The sequence below is a fragment of the Protopterus annectens genome, chromosome 6.part0 (genome assembly GCF_019279795.1).
Source record: "Protopterus annectens isolate FY-2018-M chromosome 6.part0, PAN1.0, whole genome shotgun sequence".
NCBI lineage: Eukaryota > Metazoa > Chordata > Ceratodontiformes > Protopteridae > Protopterus > Protopterus annectens.
In genome coordinates, this window is record NC_056737.1 from 1,731,170,996 (window position 1) to 1,731,187,065 (window position 16,070).

General features: G+C 43.3%; 1 protein-coding gene across 1 annotated transcript in view; it reads left to right on the forward strand.

Annotated features, from left to right (window-relative positions):
- Positions 1-16,070, forward strand: part of ITGAV (integrin subunit alpha V) — a 1,332,605-nt gene that overhangs the window by 695,995 nt on the left and 620,540 nt on the right. The window contains exon 12 of the mRNA XM_044075123.1: positions 9,680-9,732. Within this exon, the coding sequence (XP_043931058.1) occupies positions 9,680-9,732 (53 nt within the window). The remainder of the gene's footprint in view (positions 1-9,679; positions 9,733-16,070) is intronic.

Genomic DNA, 16,070 nt, shown 5'->3' on the forward strand with positions numbered 1-16,070 from the left:
CCCACAGCAGGGCTTTAACCACATGCATTAATTAATGACAGCTCAAGAAGAACAAGAACCTAAGATGAGGATAAATCCCTGATTGTGGCACAGTTGACTGTGGTTCAGTTACTGACAAGGGCGATTAAAAGAACAGCAGGTTGTAGTGGGTGTCCCTGTCCCAGGTGAGAGGACATTCATCCCGCTTAGGGGGGAGGTGTGCTAAAAGAGGAGAGTTGCCCTCAGACATGATTGACAATCATGAGAGGAGGGGCAGGGAAGTGGGTAGGGCATAAAATGAACAACCCTAGGACAGAAGCAGAGATGTCAGAGCCCCCAGGACTCCCTGAAGATCCATGGCTGGCCAATGAGTTGATAGATCCAGTGGGACATGAGGCACAGAGGGGTGGGTCATCTGGGTGATATCCTAAGGGAGACCAAAAAAAAAATGTAGGCTTCTGGCTCCCATAGTCTTTCCAGAGCTAGAGCTGAGAAGGTCTGAACCCATTTGAAGGGAGGGGAGAGGAGAGGTTAAGTAATTCAAGGAACAGGAGCTCCCAGCTCCATGATATGCAGAAGAAGAAAGAAAAATGTAGGAGGGAAATGTTATACGGTAACAGTGATCTACTTGACTGTCTACTATTATGGTAAATTTGTGCATGGTACTGACTGCTTGGATGATTCTTTGAGCTCACATGTAATGGGAAGTGGTTGTTAGCTTTAGTGAGCTGTAGTAGGCCTGAGGTATGACTGTGGCAAATCCAGCACTCACCATGGAGGCAGTGTTGAGTCTCTACTATTTGGAAAAGGCATGGAGTGAAGACACAGATGACTACTTCCATGATGGCTTATGCACTCGCCCCGTAGGAAAATATATACAGTGGCTGCTGTGCCTCTTATACTGTGAGATCTGACATGCTTTCTATTTTTTTCTCATGTTAAGAATAACAAAAGAAGTAAGTGAAAGTCGTTTAGAAACCGTCTGCTTAGGAGACTGATTTGTTGTTGCATATAAAGAATATATAACCTTGACCTGAACTTCTAATGTTTTTGATTTTGTATAATTAATATTTCAGCTGCCTATAACACATCCAAAGAGTGTAAAATTATATTATATTCTGTGGATTATGGAAAAAAGGCATGTGGTTATTTGGTTCGAATAAGGGAAGGCTCAGAAACCACCTTAATCAGAAATGAAGAATTTATCCTTATGCTGACCCTATCCTTGTGGCACACTAAAAATGGCTATTTACACATTAACACCTGTAGCTTAGATGTTTTTCTAGCTGATGGCTTTCCAAGACAAAATTTCAGGGGTGCAGTGGCAGTTGGTTTAAATGGAGGTTGGGTGAATTTTTCTAATGCAAAGTTCAGGTTCATTTTCTTTCCTATGTGGTTTCAGGTGTAGAATACCCATAGTAAAATGTCAGACAGGCCACCATGATGTTAATGGAGGATCTTTAGACATGCAGTCTGAGGTAGCTAAGAGATGTACTCTCACTTAGACATGTGTAAGTCCTGGGCTAAACAGATCAGACAAATACTGCAGAAGTATGGACTCTAAGGCCAGAAAGAGTCTTCTGGCACTAGGTAGAAAATCTTTGCTAATTGTTCTGCTAATGATTTCTTTGTAGCTGCTTTCTAATGTTCTTGTCCTAGCTCTGTAGGACCTTCAGGATGGTGGGTATGAAAGCCCCCCTGTCTCTTGGGTTAGTTGGTCCACTTGTGTAGACATTGTGAGAAGTTTCACCAATGACATCAGTATGAGAAGGTAGAATCAATGTTTCCTAGGGCAGGAAACTGATGTTAGCAGTACCTCTGCCCTCCTTATTTAACTTTCTTAATCATGCTGGAGAGAAGGCGGCTCAAGGAGAATGATTATAGACTCCAACCTGCCCATTTGTAGAAGAAATAAAGTGTACTTAAGCTTCTTTGTGTGGTTGTAGAACAGAACTTTCTCAACTGTTCAGTGTTTAGAGATGCCAGCTATTTTCTTTAGAATACTTCACCTCTGAAAAATCTGCAGGAACATCCACTCATGGCGATCTGCTGTTGTTGAGTTGCCCAGTTGGTCCACCAGTGGGTTTAGTTGAGATGGCATGTAGACTGCTTTTAGAATAATCTGTAATTGTAGAGGCATTCTCCAAGTAACCATTGCCAGTCTGTGCAGAGGGTAAGACAAGCTCACCCCTTCTTTGTTGTCATTTACCACTTGTAGTGCTTCTTTTTGCATTTTGACTTCACTGCTTTAAGTGCTTGAATCAGAACCAGCATTTCCTATGTACAGTTCTGTTTTTTTTCAGTGGGAGTAGTCTTCAGACCCCTTGAATGGGCTTCCAAGGCCAAGTTTGAAGGATCTGTAATAAATGTCTGATTGGCAAGGTCCTGCTTGAAAGGTACCCATGGTTTTGTTGAATGTTGTTGGGTTGTCAGTTCACATCCTGGTTGATAATGGGTAGGACAAGGATTGTCTTATGAAACTGCCTGTGCAAATTCCAAATATTTCTAAGATATCATTGGGGCTTCCTGGTATTTAGCCTCACCATGGTTGCCATTCAAATCACAGAAGCCATGTAATCTAGTGCCCTCAAGAATTTCCTGGCAGTAATTGAGCTCTAAGTATTCTACTGGAAACATCCTTGAAGTATTCTGCTGGAAACTAGCTTAACCTGAGTGAGGATTGTCTTTTGGTTGATGGAACCTGAGATGGTCCCCAGGAAAATTATGGTTTTGGATAGTGCTGGATTTGACTTGGAAAAGTTGAATGAGTGCCCAGTATATGAAAGCAGTTCATTATTAAATGCAGTGTGCTGTCTACCTACTCCTTAGACTAAACTTGAATCAGGCTGTTGTTTCCATAAGAGCAGATAGGAATGCTTCTTGTTCAATATGTAGAGTGTTGGATCTGGGCACTTTGTGAATACCAAGGAGCCATAGACAGACCAAAGAGAGAGAAAAAAAAATTGTAATAGGATACCCCGGTCTTAAATTTAACAAAGCATCTGCAGTTCTTGTGGATTACAATATGTAGGAAGGCATCCTTGAGGCCTAGAGTGCTGATCAGAGCCTAAAGAAACTAGCGTGATAACAGGATATGCAATGTATATCCGAAGGGTACCTCTTGTAGCGTCAAAGCATCTTTTTTTCCCCCGAAACATCTCCACTTTTTCTATTAACCATCAACATTCCCTCCAAAACACCATATTTAACCTATTCATTTCCTCTTGATGGAAGCTTTGCAGCTTTTCTCTTATAGGCCAAGGGAACCAGGAGTAGGTCCCATCATCAATGTGAGGGAATAGTGTCTTTTTTGCTCGAGCCCCTTTCCTTCACACACAGACTCAGCAGAAAGCTGCTTCATCTTTTTAAGGACTATAAGCCAGCAGGACAGCCCCCCCCCCCCAACCTCAAGAAGCACTAGAGACTGTCTCTCTAGTTTCCACCAGGAATATCATGTAATGTCTTTGCCAACCCACCCCCACTATACATATCTCCTCTTTTCCCGATGATAGTGGTGAGTGGGCTCCCCATCTTCATTCTTATCTCATCTTTTCTGTTTCCTTCATTACCAGGTCCAGTATTCGAGCCTCAGTTACTTAGAGTACAGACAGGACTCCCATCTCTTTGGGACATGGAACTGGACAGTTCATTTGTCTTTTGTGTTTTTTTCCTAGTTTCCTGACAGTTGGGCAGTTAGCCTCCTGTTATTGGGGGGGGGGGGTTCAGAAGGGGTTGGGGAAGGTTGGAGTGTGAAGGAAGGAAGGCGCTTGCAGTACTCATGGATCTTCCGTTTGTGGGTTGTAGCTCTGAGAACTCCCAGATTTGTCTTTCTGTTCTCTGCTTTTTTGTCTCCCTGATACTTCCTTCTGTGCTGTTCTGTTTTATCTTTCACTTGTTTACCTTTGCCTTGCCTATGATAATAGGTGTGGGAATTAATAGAATAATCTTGATCATATGTTTGCTGGAGGGATGAAAAAGCTTTTTAATAGACTGCATTGTCTTCTCCCTCTCTTTCAGTCTCTTGAATACTTTTACTGCATGGATACCCAAAGAGTAGTTCCATGCCCAGTGGAGCATTCAAGAGCTGCAACTTGACATCCTCTGGCAGAACTTCAGGCCTCAACCATGCATATCTCCTGATAACAAAATCCAACCATGCATATCTCCTGATAACAAAACCCATGGCTGCTGCTGTGGATACTACATTCCCAGTACTATATTTACATTTAATGGACTGTTCAACCCCTGACCAGTAGTCTGGGAGAATTCTAAATGTTTTGCTATCGGTTCATCAGACAACTTCCCTATTTTTTCTCCTTAGCTGACTGAGGAACTCAGCTCAACATGTGATATTTGGTCAGGTGTCTGACAATTAAGTGTCTTGAAGGCCAGGGTCACAGCCTTCTGTGTTTTTTTCCAAAATAAATGAAGAGCCTTACTTTCCCAGTTATTAAGAAAAGTATTAAGAAGCCAATTTCTTCCCTTTTCTGGACTCAAGGACTGTATAGAACCTATCTGATTTCTTTGTGGCAGGAGGTTGGGTGTTTTCTTTTTTTAGCGGGGGAGGTGGGGGGAGGGCTGCCAGGAATGCATGCTCTAAAGTTCCAAAAATTGTAGATATTATCACAGCTTGGGAACCATCCAAGCCCAGGAGGTTGAAATAGTGGTTCTGGGCATCATGGATCTCTGTCGTCTTATTTGAAGTGTTCCTTAATGTTGTGTTATAGTAGGTATCACCAAATGAGGTTTCTTTGTGGGAGATGCAGTGGATATGATGTCTTCTGTGTCTGAATCATGTCTTAGATAAAAGGGAGGACATCTGAGAGGCACAGGCCAAGTCTTCCTCCACACTACCAGAAATCCAGATCTGTCTTTGGGAGGAGGTATCCTTCTTCCTCTTGAAGGAGGGGACACCACCGTCACAAAACGGTCAGATTTGGTCTGTAGCTAATTGTATGTTCTTTAAAAATTGTAAAAACCTCTGAATTGGGGATAGTTTGAGAAGGAAAGGCATGTGAGAGTCCACTTTAGCTTTTTAGTTCCTGATAGGTATAGGAAGGGGTGCTTAGGTGGGTGGACAGGTCTTCAGCTCTAGAGGATATGCTTAGGTCTGAAGGTGTGGAAGCCTCCATAAAGGCAATGTCGGAGGCCTCAAGTAATTCAGGTGTGAAGACTGGGACTTTAAAGCCATCTTACCTATCAGAAGCTATACCATCAAGCTGAATCAGGACATTGAGACTTTAGTTCTAATCCTCATTGTAACTTTCCTCCTTTCTTTTAAGATGCTTCACCTTCTTTTCCTAGGAGGATGTCTACAACATATGATAATATACCAGATGACTTAACAGCAACACAAGACAAGGACTCATGTCTCTTATTTTTCAGATGAGTTTGAAGAGAATGCTCCAGTCACTTAAGTGACTTGTGTCTGAAGTTCTGGCAGATTTCACAATTGGTCCAAGACAGAAAATGCCTTGTGTATTAATCTTTATGAGGAGATCTGCATGTCACATAAACATTTATTATTTTTTTCCCTCGGCAGATATACCCCACAAATGTAACAGTCACCTGATGCCATTTTAATACAATACCATATAATGCAATCACAATTAGGACAGAAAAGAGTTTCCCCACTCCTGTGTTGTGCATATATGTGTACTAGTGCTGAAGCATACTTAAACTGTCAGACTAACAGCACTGAATAAGTGGTTCATCATGTGACATATACTGCAGCAAGAAAGAACTGTAGATAGTGGAAGGAAATGTCCACGTTATACTGGGAATGTGCTGACATCCCCCATGGGTGTGCATCTTTTCAGCCTGGAAGAGGAAGGGTGCTAAGCTCTGGATATTGGGTCAGATGTCATGCTTTCTGCAGCCGAAGTCATAGTACTGCAGCAGTGATACATAAAAAGAACACGAATGCTTACTGTATCTAGCTATTTAATAAAGACAAAATTACTTAGGGGGTTTGTTAACACATCTTTGTGAAATGTGTATCTTGAGACAGTGCACCTTGATAACACCTTAATAACTGTCATTTTTTGTTACGTTAGTTCACACAAATGGTTCATTTCTCAGAGAACTTATCTGTAGTTGGTGTTCCATATAGCACTATAGAACATAGCAGGCAGGACCAAATGGTGCACCCTAGCTACACAGCAGGTTGGTCTTCTTCACTGAATTTATGACCTTCATTAAAACACAGGGAAGGCCACTTCTGCAAGAGTGAGAGTCAGTAGAGTCGACCCTGGTGGCATTCATGGCTGCTGTTGCCAGACATATTTTGTAAGGTGGAGTGATATCTTGCCAGGGTCAGTATGGTCTTACCAGTAGCCTAATGTGTGTGTGTGTGACATTGTAGTTTCATATATATATATATATATATATATATATCAGTGTGTTGACACTGCTGCTGCTGACATGCAGATGATGCAAGACACCGTCGAATAAAGAATAAATAGCCTATGATGGAGCACTGTTTGCTGTCAGTACAGGGGAGTCAACAGCATAGCCACAGCTGCAGAGGCTGTATAGCTCCTAATAGTGATACTGCATGATATTTGCATAAGATGCACTGTAATGTATCGAGGTTTAGAACTTGAATTAATTCAGCAGCAACATGTGAAGACAGTGTCATATGACAATGTGTGGGCTTCTTGAGGTAGGATGCTTTGTGGATTGCCATTTAAGTTGCAGCAGGTTTGAGCTAGGTTACTATGCAGGCCTCCCCCTTACTGTCAATAAAGTCTCCACAGCGTTGTTTGCCTTTTACATCAGGTCCCTGCATGTCCTCATTGCTGTCTTTACAGGATTTGCTATCAGTCAGTGTCATTGTAGATCTTCAGGTGCTTCTCATAAGGATAGATGTCCTGTCCCGGTTCCGCAATGGGGGCACAAGCATCAGAATTTTCCACCTCAGCAGTTCCTGTCAGTCTGCTTCTCCTACCTTACCGATCTCCTTATCCCTACTGCCTTGCCTACTATCAGTGATGTTGCATTGCCCACGCCTGGTTTCAGTTGCTCCTTGTGTATGCTGTTGGTGGTTTGCACTTTTGTCAGTGTTTTCCTGGACGGCATACTTCTGTCTTCTAGACTGCCATTCATCAACCATGACTTAACACTTAAAGCATGCAGTGCATCAAAGTGGCTGCATTGTTGGATTATATATTTGTATAGTGAAATGCACCACCCTATATGTAACATAACTCTGTTCCAGCTATTATCTTTTTATTTTCTGTGATAGTTTCCTTTGTACCTGCACTTGGGTTGTATCTAACAGCTGTAGTGAATAATTTGTAACGTCTTCAGGTTCTAACAATAACTGTCCATTGTTTGTAGTGATGGTCTTTTATCACTCTCAAGTAGGGTTGCCACCTTTTCAAATGGCCATAGTGGGACATTTTCGGGACACACATCAGATTTCACAGGCCGACACAAACCCACAGTCAGTACAAGGGATTGAACTTTCCTTTTTTTGTCTAAATATAAGCTTATTCTTGTAGCAGTTTAGTTGCTTATCCTGTTTCTTGTAACATGTAGGTATTTTAGATACAGAAAGAACTATTGTATGCAACTATTACATTGCATATGGGACATAATTTATTTTATTTATTTTATTTTACATTTGTTGTCCGGGCTAGTCTAGCTGGATACATGTCCATTTTCAGTAGAGGCCTGGGGAGAAAAGCTCCATGTGCGAAACAGTATAGATAAAAAACAATAACAACATATAAAATGACAAAATAGAAAGGAAGAGAAATAAAATAATAATAAAAATAAAAGATACACATTTTTAAATAAGGTCATGAAAAATTCTAGAGAAATAATATGATAGAAACATTTTAAGTAAGGTTTTAAAAAAAAGTCAACATAGAATAAATACAATGTACAGTGTGGGAGGCAGTTGCCAATGTTGATAATAAGGAAATATATGTGAAGACTTAAGAAGACTTGTGAAGACTGAAGTCCCAGGATTCAGAAAAAATAAAAAATAAATAAGAGGTTAGAAAGTGAATGGAAGTTGATGCAGGTGGTTAATGCTAGAGGATAAAGCAATTAGTCAGGGGTAATACAGGAACATAACCAGTGTTTTTTGAGATGAAGCTTGAGCTTCTTTTTGAAAAGTGTATGAGAGGAGAGAGTTGTAAGTTCAGTAGGTAGTAGATTCCATAGTTTATCAACGGTGTTACAGAAGAGGGAGTCACCTGCTAGGTTATGAGCTCTACAGGTGTTAAACAGTAGTTTATTAGCTGAGCGTAAGTTTTTAGGATTATGGTAGGAGGTAAGTAGTCTTGAGAGAATAGGAGTATTTGAGGGTTGATACATGCTTTTATGGGCAATAGTAAGCTGAGAAAGATGAAGATGCTGATGAAATTCTAACCAATCAAGTTGTAAAAGGTTTAGACAGTGATGAATATGTTAAGGGGAGGCAGCAGCGAATCTAGCAATGTTATTATATGATACAGTGAGCTTGTTAATGTTGGTTTTAGAAAGGTTTGTGAATATGGGTGAGGCATAGAGTAGAGTAGAGATGAGATGAGTTCTGGCTATAGCAGTCCTGGCTGTTGTAGTGAGAAAAGGTTTGATTCTATAGAGGGATCCAAGTTTCTTGTTGACAGTTTTTACTGTGGTGTTAGTATGTGTGTCAAAGTTGAGGTTGTTGTCAATAGTTATTCCTAGGAGCTTGGTAGTTGGGTCTGGAGAGATAACAGTACCATTGTTGGATGTAAGTGAAAATTGTATGGGGGTGGACTTAAGTGTTGGGGAGAAGAGTAGCAGTTTTGTTTTCTTGGGATTAAGGAGGAGGCAGCGGTTAGTAAACCATTGTTCCACAGTGTTGAATGCATTCTGGGTCAAGGTTTGCAGTTCAATTTGAGAGGTAGCTGAGCAGATAATGGTGGAGTCATCTGCATATTGAATGCAGGTGGAGTAAGGAATTGCTGAGTGAAGATCATTAGTGTAGATGGAAAATAGGAGTGGCCCTAATATGGAGCCCTGAGGGACACCAAGGGATATAGGTAGGAGATTTTATAGATTATTGTGCCAGAGTACTGCTTGTTTCCTGTTATCAAGGTAAGATTTGAACCAGTTGATAGTTAATAGGTCTAAGGACAGAGATTGCATGATGTGTAAGAGCAGGTGGTGATGAACCATGTCGAAGGCTTTGGATAAATCAACAAATACTGCTGATCTACAATCTACTACAATCTCAGGACATTTGCCACGTTTAATATATTTGGTCAGGACACAACCACCAAAAGAGGGACTGTCCCTCGCAAAGTGGGACAGGTGGTAACCCTACTGTCAAGCACCGCCACTGGCTGAACTGACACTTTCTCCATTTCATAAGCTTCCACCTATGGAATCCTGTAGTAGATAAGACTGAGAGGTATTAGAACTGTGGAGCCTGATGTAATGGAAACAAGTGGCTTAATTAAAAAAAATACACTGGGTGATTAAGCAAGTATCATAGGTGGTCTGACCCATCGCAGTGCCCAGAGTTGTAAACAACAGGGGGTTTGCCCATTGTTAGAGGTGACCCTTGATGCATGACAATAGACATTGCTTTTAGAGATGCTTGATCTTTTGGAATAGATCTGGTATTGTAGCATTAGGGAATGTTAAACAGTGCTCCAGCTTTTGATACAGAAAGAAAACATTTATAATTTGCACATTATAATTGTATTTTTTTCTACAGATGGCTGCATACTTTGGACACTCTGTGGCTGCTACTGACATCAATCATGATGGGTAAGTTACAAAATATGCTAAAAAATAAACTCAGATTTTATTACATCAAAAGTAATTAAATTAGAACTTTTGAGTTTAAATATATTTAATTTTAAAACATATTTGCATGCTTCTGGTCTGCCTTTAATTTCCTAAACTCCTGTTCACCTGCTTTGTCCTCCAGGTATTTTCACCTTATTCTCTCCTTCTCCGATCAGTATCCCATCACATAGAGTTTTACTCTGTCTTTTGCTCTTTTCCACCATATCAAACTAAATTCTGTCTTGTATATGTCATTCTGCCTTAGGATCTGTCCTGTTTTTTTTTTTTTTTTGTATTGATAGGTCATCTTGTATCCTTCAATCTCAACCTGTGTTCTATCTACTTTCAGTAAGACCTTTTCTAATCCACTTCCATTAGCAAGTCTAGCCTTACTGAAGCACGATCAGATATTCACCTGTGTACTCACCTTTCTCTTTTTTCTTTATCAAGAACTTTTTTTGCAGTTTGCTAGCTTGTTTTGTTCTCTGCCTTGTGAAGTTCTAAGCATACTTCTCAACCTTTTAGTGCAAGAAAAGCAAAAATAATGGGGCGAGCCCACTTTTTAAATGTTGCTCTTTCAAACTTAGAAAGTTGATAGAAAAACATGATGTTATATAGTCCAATCTCGCCTTCATTCTTACCCGTCGGTTTGGAGCCAAACCTTGGCTCCGACTCGGCCATACTCTAGCTCGAAGTCTTCAATTGGCTCGTGGCTGAGGTATCCCATCATGCAACAGGTCTGTTCCCCAGATCTCATTTGCCGCTTGTTAAGCTCAGACGTGGTCTCGCTTTTGGCCATGGCTAAGTATATTGTTTATAAATTTTTTATAAACTGTTGACTTGTTGCTCAAAAAAGCTATTTTCATAGCTCTGTGTGTGTGTGGTAGTGGTGTTTTACTGCCTGTAGTTGTTTCTCTGGCTGTTTTTTGTGCCCTTGTCTGGCTGTTTGGGTATCCCATTTGTTTCCTTTCCCCACGTGATAGGCCCGTTAAAGTTAGAGGACCTAGTCCTCCCCACTGTTTCTGTTTGGCCTTTGGTTTGGTGCGTTTAGTGTTGTGTCAGGCTAGTGGTGCTTTCCTGCCTTTGTTTCCCTGGGCTAAGCCCGTTTGAGTTAGAGGACCTAGTCCTCCCTGTTGTTTTCCCGATGGTTTCTGAGCCATTTGAGTTAGAGGCTCTGTTTCTTGTTAGTTGGGTCTAGTGCGTGTATGTATTAATTTGTTCCTTTCAGTATGTCCAAGGATCCTAAGGAACACAGGCCTTTGGGCTTTAAAAAGTGTATTGAATGCAACAATAAAATGTCTTTAACTGATGGGCACTCTGTGTGCGTGTACTGCTTGGGGGCTATTCACCTCCAAGAGTCCTGCTTGTTTTGTCATTCCTTCAGTCCCCATGTGCTACAGGAGAGGAAGAACAAGCTCATTTTGAAAGGACTGCTTAAACACTCCTTCAAGGAAGACTTGGCTAAGTCTTCCAGTGCATTATCCTCTCCAGCTAAAAAGGACAAAAAGACTTCTAAGAAGTGCTCTCCGTCTGTTTTTCGGAGCCGCCAGAGAAAGTTGCTAGAACAGCTTCTCCTTCTTTGGTTCCATTGCCTTCGGTGCCGAATGAAGGTAGTCTCTTGACTAAGTCCGTATCAGCTCCCAGCCTTTTGGAGCCGGGCACGGATATTTTGGTTCAGAGCTGGTCTCCAGTTTTTTGACCGGGTTCTCCTTCACGCAATTCCCCTTCTGTAGGGAGATCCAGATCTCCTACTTTATCTTCCAGGTCTTCCAGGACCCTTTCCGATGAGGAAGTTGAAAGGGTGGTGAAGAAACTTCTTCAGTCATCGGTGTTGGCTAAATTGATTTCGGCTCTGACCCACTCGGCTCCGGAGCTTATGGCCCCTTCATCCTTTGTTGTTCCTCCTCCAAGCCTTTCTCGTCCTTCGGAGCCAGAGTTGTCGGTGCTGTCGGCTGCCGTTAGGTCGGTTCCAGTAGCCTCGCCTGGCCTCTTGGTTCTGATTTCCACTCCTACCCCATCGGCTCCATCCAAGGGGTCGAGGATTCACTGTTCTCCGGTCGGAACCGAGGGGGAGGTCTTGGATCGATCTTCATTGGTTCTGAGCCTTCCCCTCGGTGCTTCGGCCTGAGTGACCTTGGACCTGACATCAGCTTCGGACCTCATCTTCTTGGTGCCGAGGGCTACTACTGTTTCATCTTCAGTTAGTTGGCCTTCTGAGCTGTTAGGTGGCCTTCTGAGCTGGGGGGATCAGTCTTCGAGGTTATGAGGAGTGTGCTGGCCAGGTCGTCAGCTGCATCCTATGGCACTGATTCTCTGCCCCCTTCAGCACCGGTGTCAGTTTCGGATCAAACTCTATCCATGGGCAGCGGAGACCATAAGCCTCAGGATTCCTCCATGAATGGTCTCCAACTTTCTGACATCTCCCCAGAGTTTTTGCCTGTGGAGCCCACCAAAAAGAGATTGTGTAAAAGGAAACACCTTGACTCCCTGGATGAGTCTCTCACGTCAGATACTGACCTCGAGGAGTCAGAAGATATCTCTTTTTCAGATATCCTGGAGATCCTGAAGCAGAGAGGTGGCTGGCCATCCAAATCCCTGTCTGATGAGGAGTCTGTGTTTCTGAAGGCTTTCGGGTCTCCCCCTTTTGATGAGCTATTAGATCTTGTCTGTCAAAAGGTGTGGGAAACCCCTGACACTGTGGAACTGGTCCCAAGGAGATCCAATAAGTTTTTGTCTGCCCCCTCTGACAAGGAGTATCTATCTAAAGGCATTCCAGTCGATGCCATGGGTGGTGGCAGCGGCCACCAAACGTGCTGAAACTTCTTCTACCGTCCATCCACCTAACAAGGAGTCCCAGGATATGGACAGGTATGGGAAGTGTGTTTTTACCTCAGCGGCCTTTACACTGCGGTTGCAGAACTACTTGATGCATTTTACGAGGCTCCAGAGAGATCTCCTAAAAGAGTTAGGAGATTCTTTACAGGGTAACATTTCTGATGCTGTGGCACAGAAGGTCAATGCACAGATGTCTACCCAAAATTCATATGCAGCCGGCAGAGAGAGTAGGGCTGCGGGTTCTGGAGTCTCTCTTAGGAGACACTCCTGGAAATGCCTGTGCAATTTCACAGAGGCCTTCAAGTCTACGTTCACCAATGCCCCATTTGATGGTTCATCATTGTTCGGAACCAAGGTGAAGGACACTCTCACTAGGTGCGAGCGGAAAAGAAAAACCCTGTCTGCCATGAGAGTCTGTTTTTCCATGCCTTCTAGACCTTACCCCCAGGGCCAGAAGGGTGGGAAAATGTGGTTCAGGAAGTCGCAGAGGTTTTGTTAGGGTGCACAGAGTGATTCCCCCTCCGGAGGCAGGGGAGGCCGGTGCAAATTCAGGTAAACACCACCCTAGAGGCAGAAGAGGCACGCGTAACCAGGGGGACCATGATTCCTTTTGTGGTTCTCCCTACCAGCACTCCTAAAGGGAGGCCCAACTGTGCATCTTTGGAGCTGGTCAGGTGTTGCATTTCTTTATACCCAGAAGCCTGGCAAGACGTTACCCAAGACGAGTGGGTATTAAAGATAATTTCCAGACGTTATCATATCCCCTTCTCTTCTCCTCCCCCGCTATGCAAGAGAATCCCAGATGTTCCACCCAGTCACAGGGATTCCGCAACTTTAGAAATAAAAAAGTTGCTTTCAAAGGGAGCCATCCAGCCTGTCCCAACAGACCAAGTATGATTAGGGACTTACTCCAGATTCTTTTTGGTGCTGAAAAGAACAGGGGACCAGAGACCCATCTTGGATCTCAGCTGATTGAACCTTCATGTACAAAAGTCCAAGTTCCGCATGGTCACCTTACAGTCAGTACTCCCTCTTTTAGGGAAAGATGTGTGGATGTGCTCCATCGACCACAAAGATGCTTACTACCATATCAAGATGGACATGGCATTGAGAAGTTATTTATGCTTCCGATTGGGAGCCAGTCATTTTCAGTTTCACGCTGTGCGCTTTGGTCTCACCACAGCCTCCAGGGTGTTCAACAAATGCATGGCAGTAGTAATGGCTCACTTGAGATGTCAGGGGTTTCAAGTGTTTCCGTACCTGGATGACTGGCTCCTTTCTGCCACCAGCAGGCATCTACTGTTACAGACCAGGGACGCCACCATTGCACTGTGTCAATGGTTAGGAATTACTCTAAATTGGAAAAAATCTTCCTTGTTGCCCTCGCAGCATGTCACTTTTATCGGTGCAGAACTAGATACGGTGCTCATGAGGGCTTTCTTAACCAGAAGAGAGAATTCAGGCTTTACAACAGCAGGTTTACGCCTTACTACCATTGAGGAAGGTCAGGGCAAAAGTGGTCCTCAAGTTGTTAGGGACCATGGCGGCCATGATCATGCTAGTTCCCCTTGCCAGACTACACATGAGGGTTCTTAAGTGGCTGCTTTTCGCCCAATGGTCAATGCAGCATCTCCCACTCTCCCTTTTTATTCTGATTATGGGCACGTGCAAGCAGGATCTACGCTGATGGCTTCAGGCCAGCAATCTCAACGTGGGCAAGCCCTTTGTCCCATCTTCTCCAGTTGCCACGGTGACCATGGATGCCTCCCAGATTGGGTGGGGGGCATTATCTTGGCAGGACTGTCCATGGCATGTGGCAGGATCACTAGACTCATTTGCATATCAATGTCTTGGAGATGAGAGGAGTGCTATTAGCGTTGCAAGAACTTCAGAGCTCTCTCCCTCTAGGGACAATTGCAATCCACTCAGACAACATGTCGGTGGTGTGGTACCTGAACAAACAGGGAGGAACCAAAGCATACCCCCTTTGCAGAGAGGCTCTTCAAGTTTGACAGTGGGTGGTGTCTTCCCAGCGCTTTCTAGTTGCAACGCATATACCGAGAAAGTCCAACGTGATTGCAGATAGACTGAGCAGAGCTATCCTAATGCCTCACATGTGGTCCCTGAACAATTATGTTGTGGAAGAGATATTTCACAGATGGGGGTCAGCCTTGCTGCAATCTATTTGCCAGCCCCCTCAATGCCAAATGCAGCAGCTACTTCACCCTTATCCCCCCAGAGGGGGAGAGACCCAGGGATGCTCTGGCTCACAATTGGCCCTCCAGTCTTCTCTACGCCTTTCCACCATTACCTCTGATATCAAAGGTCATTCAGAAAGCACATTCTGTGGGGAGCAAAATGATCCTCATTGCCTCACACTGGCCTCGTCAGATTTGGACAAGCCCTGGATTCTGGACCCAGTTCCAGATCTGCTGACTCGTATGTCAGCACAGTTCCATCCCTCCATCCAGACCCTCAGGCTGACAGCTTGGCTGCTCCAGTTCCACCCTTAGTCAGGCGTCATGATTTTTCCCCGGAAGTGGTCCATATTCTATCATCTTCTCACAAGCCTTCTACCAGGAAGATTTATTCCAGTAAGTGGAAAAGATTTTCTATTTGGGCCCATGAGAGACATATCGATCCTTATACAGTCATTGTAGCCCCTTCATGGACAGAGTATGTTTCAAATAATCTGACTGCAGTCACCAAGTCCAGCCTCAGATGAAGTAGAGCCCTAGACAAAGGAATCTTAGGGCTCTCTATTGTACACTTAACCAGCTTGCACCTCCTCAGTCCCCTATCCTGACCCCATGTCATCTGGATTGATTATGTCTACTACTTATTTATTTATTTATTTTTCGGTTTGCCTTTTGAGCTTTCCCTCCTTCCCTTTAACACAGCCTAACTAAACAAGACTTGGCTGGAATAAGTGCGGAGGAGGTAACTGAATCAAGCCTGGAGGAGGGGTCTTTATGCTCTGAGGTACATCTTAAGACCTTTTTATAGCCTTTTCATCCAATAATGGCTTGAAAAAAAATCATAAGTAAGGAAGAAAATTCAGTCTTATTTTTTTTTTCTTTCAAGGAAGTTTAGGTAGTGCCTAAAGCTTAATGCTCAAAGCTAACAACATAGTAGTGCCCAATAAACTAAAATGGTAAATGTCTGCAAGGATGTATAACTCCAGTCTAGGAATAGTGCCTGCCTCTCAACCGCACAATAAAGGTAGTTATCTTCTGTGTACTCCTTCGGGGTTAGAGTGGGATGAAAGTAAAATGACAAATGGTCATAGGTGTACATTATATACCTGAGGATATGTAGGCGGAAACAAGAGCACCTGGATAAAGCATACACACAGACTGAGATTACAAGCAGAATCCACATTGAAGGAATCACAGCCAAAAACTTCAGCTGACGAATGAGGTGCTGTGAGGCACTGTGCTTTGATCATCTGCTGTAGCGCACATCCTGCCCAGACTACCACA